Source organism: Ziziphus jujuba, chromosome 7 (assembly GCF_031755915.1).
Source record: "Ziziphus jujuba cultivar Dongzao chromosome 7, ASM3175591v1".
Classification (NCBI taxonomy): Eukaryota; Viridiplantae; Streptophyta; class Magnoliopsida; order Rosales; family Rhamnaceae; genus Ziziphus; species Ziziphus jujuba.
In genome coordinates this window covers 6,731,588-6,738,943 of record NC_083385.1, presented here as the reverse complement: position 1 = coordinate 6,738,943, position 7,356 = coordinate 6,731,588, and the positions used below count along the sequence as shown (strand labels likewise).

Genomic DNA, 7,356 nt, shown 5'->3' with positions numbered 1-7,356 from the left:
ACCCTAGCATGATGACGCATGTTTTGTGTAACTTTTTATTTTTATTTTTATTTTTAACAATGTTATATATAATAAATTTATTTATCAAATTTTAATAAACAATGATCTGATAATTATATATTGAGATTATTGTTTATTAGAATTTTAATAAACAAATTTATTAAGTGTATAATTATTATATTATTTTTTTAAATAATATTATAGATATAAAAATATTTATTAAATTTATTTAACAAATGCTACAAAGTTTACCGGTGGCAGTGACTAGGGGCTTGCCACAACTCCATTGCATGTGTTTGGCGGTGGCCACTTATAATGGTGGAGAGAGGAGAGAGAAAAATATTGAAAAAAATTTATTTCAAAATTAGAATAGCCGTTTAAATCGTGCATAAATATCTCGAATCTATATTTATAGTATAAAAAATACTAGTAATTTGAATATATAAAATAATAAGGATAAATTATATAAAACACATCTCTAGTTTAACTTTTTTTTTTTTTTTTTAATATGCATCTTCTAATTTCTAGTAATTACAGATATTTTATTTGTAGGTTTAAAGTATTTTTCAGAACGTTGAATATTTGTTTAAAAAGCCATGGCTTTACCTCATGGCACTAGTGTAAGACTCACCACCATGTCAATGGTTATCACATATGCTATAACTAGTAAATCACTTTTTTTGTATTATCACCTATATATGTTAATTAAATAATCTATGTTTTTTTGTTTTATTTTGATGGTTTATATTCGGTAATGAACAACGTTCTTTTAGTGCTGAGAAAAGAGAAAATGAAGGGATGCTTTTTTTATTTTGGGAAAATATGATAATGAAGGATGTTGCCAGTCTTAATTAATTGACATGATTCCTTTTTTTTTTTTTTTTTTTTGGTAAATTGATTATCATGATTTCATTGGCTGGGCCTATTAGTGTAGTCGTACGCCTGGCCTAGTAATGTTTTCTCTATGTATATATTCTTGTCCATAGAAGCAATGCTGTGCCTGTGTCTTTTACCCTGTCGTTTCTATAAATAGCTTCCCAGTTCCCACTATCGCCACCACTTCACTCATCACACGACTTGCGGCATCAAGGACTCTCCACTTTTTATCCAACGTCGGTCAGTCATCTTATCTACCATGAAATTCTCTCAGTTTTTATTTATTTATTTATTTTTCTGTTGTCCAATTTCATGGTCTATTTGATGTTAATGGCTTCGATCAACATATCTTTGATTATTTTTTTTCCCCCTTTGACACGTATGCTTTGTTTTTGTTCCCTTTATTATTTAGTTGTATCATCTTAATGTACTGTTTTAACTTTAAAAAAATGAAAAAAAAATGAAAAATCTAAATGCAGTGGCAAAAATTAACAATAGAACTTTTGGTTTCTATGAATATTATTTACTGGGTGAAGACTATTAATCGGACAATGAGTTCGAACTCATCAGGCTACAACTTTAGAACAGAGATGAATCGTCAAAGCCATCCGGGCTGTACCTAAGGAGAAAAACTTGTAAAACCGTTGTATATGTCCATATGGTACGATGGTCGACTTACATCCTAGCACATGTGACACGTCCTTCATAATTAAAAAAAAAAAAAAAAAAAAGAAGGCGAAAAGGAGCATATGGAGTGAAACGGGAATAGAAAAGAAGGGAGTGTCTTTTTGTTTTTGTTTTTTCCCGAGGGGATCGTGTGAGGATCGGAGAAAACCTTCGGTGCATCCGTGGTACCAGCTCAGCTGATACTACTTCAAATGATTTGCTGACATGTGTTAAAAAAAATTTCCAAATGATTTGCTGACATGTGTTTAAAAAAAAAAAAAAAGAAGCCATATCACAAGCCAACGGAGAACCCTTCAATCTCCTACGTCAATCCAATGACAACCTAACGATTCTCCTCTCTCTCCACTTTTGATGATTCAATATTTATGCCTTTTTTTTTTTTAATAAAAAATCAGATTGGGATGATGATATGGCTTGTTTTTAACATATGTCAACAAATCACTTGGAGTGGCATCAGCTGAGCTGGTACCATTGATGCACCGAAAATTTGTTTTTTTTTTTTTTTTAAATTAATTAATTAATTATTTTATTTTTATTATATATAACTAAAAAACTAAAAGAGACACATGTCAAAATGTAGGACTTCGTACCATGTGGCCTACTAAAGTTTTTCGCTATTTTGACGGCATTTCCAATTTGTGAATTGCGACAAATATTTTAGGACGTAATGATAGATGATTGTTTAAAAATATTTTTCAACGAAATTGTCCAAAATTTGTGTGAAGCCGATATGACTGTTAAAAAAAAAAAAAAAAAAAAAAAAGACCACATGAGCATGCCTCCTCAATTTTTTTTTTTTTCTTTTGTAATATTTTACTTTTTGTCTTTGTTAGAGTGTCAATGTACAGATGTGCCCCTCCTTTTCTCCCCAGACTAGTGTTATCCAAATTTTAATTTTTTTTTCTTTCATTTCTCTTCTTGATTTTAATATTTTTTGTTTTCCACTTATATATATATATATATATTGTTTATCTATTATTTATCCCCAATTAAAATTATCATGGTAATATAACAGTTATTTTCTTTGAGTGAAATAATAGAATAGTTATCTAATTGTTATTTTTTAAGAAATACTTTTTTTTTAGTGCAACTAGTTAGGAAAAATAAAAATAAAAAATAAAAATGAATGTATTTTTTTAAAATTTTATTTTATCTTGGTTATTTAATTCCTAATAAAATTAAAATATATAATTTATTTCATTTGCATAAAAGTGTTTCTTTATATATACATATATATATATATATATATATATATATGTATATATATATATATATATATTTTAAATAATTTGTAGGATTAATATTCTTTCCTAATCTAAGCTTTTAAGGACTTAGTAAAATATGCATGCTACTATATAAATTGTCAAGATTTATCTTTTCTTTTATTATTCTATTTCTTTTTCTATTTACATAATCTAATTAATGATGTGTATAGCAGCTAGCAAGATTTATTCCTTTAATTAGTTTCTTTTTTTATTTATTTTTTCATTCTTTCTTTAATTTTAAGAATTTTCAATCTTTGGAAGACTTGTCTTAGTTCATTGGGATTCTCAGTTTACTCGATTTTTGTTATATTTCATGTGAGTGTTCTTCTAACTCTATCAACATATTTGTAAAAGAAAATTTATAGTTGACTACATCGAAATTTCAATAAAAAGTACAATTACTGGAGATTTTTTTTTTTCACTTTTTTTTTCTTTTCTTTTCTTTCTGTTTAAGTTCTTAAAATTCTATATCAGTGGATATAAATGTTATGGTAAAAACTTCAACCAAGATTTTATATAAAATTCATAAGTCTAAAAAATAAAATTGTTTTGTCAATTAATCAGTTATTCGTTCTTAGTTTTTTATTTTTATTTTTATTTTAGCTAAAAACATGGCTATTATTATATAAAATGACTAAAAACACGAACTACTCAAATCATAATGACTTTTGAACATATTACATTGATATCAGTTTTTATATTGGATTATATATTTGTGCCATATATATTTACACAATATTAATTTTAAACTAAATAAAAAGTAATTTATTTTTACCATTGAAAATGCTTTAAATTGAAGTGGAATAGATAAAAAATGGATTTTAATTTTCTTCTATCTAAACTTTACCTAACCTTTACATATGTTATAAGATGATTTATCAATTAATTGAATTCGCAAAGGTTTAGTCAAAAATCTGATCTGATCAGTCTTTTACAATTAAACGACCAAAATGGCTGGCTCATATATACGGACGAAGGAATAAAAAGTGTAGAACATATTCATAGATGTGGTTATATATTTATTTCATATTTTATATAGGACAAAGGATATAACAAGAATTAAAAAAATATATATAAAAGAAAAGAGAGAAGATGAAGCAAAAATCCATTAGGCGTGTGAAGACGGTGACCACACCGGTCAGGTCATGACTCGCTGCAATTTGTGGGCACAGATTCTTATCTTTATTTATTTTTCTTAATTTGCTGGTAAATAAATTCATAAGAAAAAAATGGAAACAAACTCATGCTTTTTTTTTTAGAAATTGTATAAAAAAAAGAAAGAAATGGAAGAAGATTTTTAGTAAAAAAAAAACATTAAATAATATGAATCAAAGGTATTTTTGTCTTAAAAAATTATTTCTATCAATAATTTATATATTTATTTATTTATCAAATATCAACGATTCAGATTGTGATTTCAATATTTAACTATAAATTTGATTCCATTCCATTTTTTTTTTTATTCTACTTTCTTTTCTTTTCCATTCTATTAATAAATCCTGTAACCAAACATGACCTTATATTCTTCTACTTTTCAGAAATCATGTACATTAGATCATTTTTACGAAAATAAACAAATAATAACTGTAATTATTATTTTTTGTTGGTCCATAAAATAAAGTTCTACCCTCATATATCTAGCATATAGTATCCCCTAATTAATTCATGTTGTTTGTTTTGTCATTTGTGGACTTGTTAAAGCTGGTGAAAGGGAAATATGAAAGAAGAGAAGGTTTCAAAGAACCTCCCTCATAAGCAGATCATAATCAACATTTCAGAGAAATTGGAAGATAGGAGTGATTGGATCATCTACAAGGTTCCCAAAAAGCTGCGGGCGAGACATGAAGAAGCTTACACTCCCCAGCTAGTTTCAATTGGGCCTTTTCACCATGGCGAATCAAGCTTGAAGGCCATGGAACATTATAAAGCCAAGTGCATGAACGACTTCCTTGGACGGTACGGTATTACGATGAAGAAATTGATGGGCAAATTCGAGAAAGACGAGTGCAAACTTGTGAAAGAAATCCAGCGTAGCTATGGAGATGAGAGCTTTGAGCCTGAGAATAAGCAAGAGTACTTGACGGACTTGATCCCCATGATCTTACAAGATGCCTGCTTCATCCTTGAGCTCTTCCATAAAAAATACTATTACAACAAATATAATCGGGGGGACTACAAATTAAGTCCATGGGTTGAGGCAGCTATAAAACAGGACTTGATATTGCTGGAAAATCAGATCCCCTTTATTGTTCTCACTCAACTGTTCGAATGCATCGGTGAACCCCTCGATTTCTTAATAGAAATTACCTTTGAATTCTTCATTGATTATTACAGGTTTGGAAAACCTTGCACCAAAGAGGGTTCCAAGAAAAAACATCTCTGCAAGTACCCGGAAAAGGAACAACTGGTGAACAAAATGAAACATATCAGACATTTCACCGATTTGGTTAGAAAATTTATTTGCGATGACACAGTCAGGTTTCCCGACAGTGATAAAGATGTGACCCACTGCCTCTACTCTGCAAAGCAACTGAATAATGCAGGGGTGATGTTTAGCTGTCCTGAAGATGGTAAATATTTGGCCAGCATAGAAACTTGGCCTGATGAGGGCTGTCAGTGGTGGAAAGGCCGCGGTTGCTGTTGGATTAGTTGTTTGGAATTGAAAATACCCCAGTTAAAGGTCCAAGACAACACCGAGTGCATTTTCAGAAACGTCATGGCGTTGGAGCAATTTTCCTATCCAAATGAGCCTCGTGTCTGCAATTACATTTTTCTGCTGGATCAACTCATCGACACCGTTGAAGATGTGGATTTGCTGGTCGACAAGAAAATCATTGAGAATTGGCTTGGCACCAACAAGGACGTGGCTGACTTGGTTAACAAACTCTGCGACCAAATTGTGACACCGTGTTTCTTTTATGATAAAATCTGTGGAAAACTTAACGAGCATCACGAAAAAAAATTGAACGTTGCCAGGTCAACCCTCAAGAGGGTTTACTTCAAGGATATTTGGACTGGCAGTGGAACTGTTGTTGGGCTTGTTTTCCTTGTATTCTCCCTCTTCTCTACCTATTCTACCATCAAGAATCTCTTCTTTGTAGGAGGGAAAAATATGACCATTAGCCAGCTAGATAAAGTATCAAGTGTGCTTCCTTACTAGGTCGACTTTTTTTATTTGTTTTTGATTTTATCCAGATGTAGGTGTCTAGTTTTGTTGATCTTGTAATTATCATTGTTTATGGGCTTGAACCCAAAATAAATATATAAATAAATAAAACAACTGAGCATGAGCATGTTTTTGCTAATAATTGTTTTTGGTTTTCAATTTTCATCTAATAAAAAGATGGAAAAAAAAAAAGGTTGATTGAACGTTTACTTAGGTTAAAAAAAAAAAAAGGGGTTTAAATTTTTTAATTTATTTTTATTCAAGTTAAAGGAAAGAGCTCCACATATGAAATTGAAAATAAATTTAGAAAAAAATTAATTAGAGTAATAAGGAATCTGACATCTATATGTTAAAAATTAAAGTACGGACCATTTTCCCTAAAAACTTACAGAAAGTGGCTGAATATAATTTTACATGATTGAAGATTTTTTTTTTTTTTTCCATCCTGACATTTTACCACTGTAAAGTCTAGAATCCAAAGGTAATCAAACGTGATTACAGGATTGTTACTTTTACTCTTTTTTGGTGATTTATGTCAAATGCGATTAGATTTAAAATTTCCATTATTCATTCTTTCGGACACTATAAAAACTATTATTTTTTTCAGAATAATGATTTGAATTGAAATTCTCTCATTTTGTTACAGATAGAACAAAGTAGTGAACCATTAAAATTGTGTACTTTAGAAGTATTGCCGTATTTTTTGTACCATTGATCTTAGTTGTTTCAGTCATTGTCAGCATCAAAAATATGTCTTCTAATTAACTGACATTTGCCGATTTAATGAAATTATCCAACTCCATTGTTTTTTTTTTTTTTCTCGCCAACCGAACAGAGTAGGATAAATGCCAAAGAACATTTTTTTCCCCCTTTTGGGTCCTATCAATAAAGAATAGCATTGACACAACAAAAATTTCTAGCTCTGAGCATCGATTGTCTTATAGTGCCAAAATTGTATTAAAAATTGTCGATAATTAGTCATGTGCTTTTTAATTCCTGGTTGGTGGAATAGCTGGCAATGGCATGAATGATTGATTTGGACCTTGGGCCCTATACTTTGGAGTTAGATATACATGAGCATATATGTAAGTGACACCTGAGGCCTTATCGGTTAGCCTAATCGCAAATTCAGTCACAACTGTTTCCTCCATATATTCTGTCAAATTTCATGAAATTGTGTGCATACATATGGCTTGCAATGTACTTTTATTTTGACGTCATATATGACGTTGCTTGTGCTTGTAACTGCATCTTTTGAGTTTTTGACCATCTTTTTTATGCTGGTGACTAGTAAGCTATATCCTTCATTATAGTTTCAATTAAAAATGATACTGATTATCCTGCCTTATGTAATTTAGGCTA

The 7,356-nt window shown here is 29.9% G+C and overlaps 1 protein-coding gene across 2 annotated transcripts in view; it reads left to right on the top strand.

Moving 5' to 3' along the window:
• The first annotated feature begins 610 nt into the window (after positions 1-610).
• The window catches only part of LOC107433488 (UPF0481 protein At3g47200-like), a 165,348-nt gene continuing 158,602 nt past the window's right edge, over positions 611-7,356 (top strand). Inside the window, exons 1-2 of one of the 2 annotated variants that reach the window (XM_048478414.2) lie at positions 918-1,116; positions 4,530-6,136. In XM_048478414.2, coding sequence (XP_048334371.2) covers positions 4,546-5,988 — 1,443 coding nt within the window. In that variant the 5' untranslated portion in view covers positions 918-1,116; positions 4,530-4,545 and the 3' untranslated portion in view covers positions 5,989-6,136. Of the gene's footprint in view, positions 1,117-4,529; positions 6,137-7,356 lie in introns of those variants that run through there. The other variant, XM_060819255.1, reaches the window with a different exon arrangement.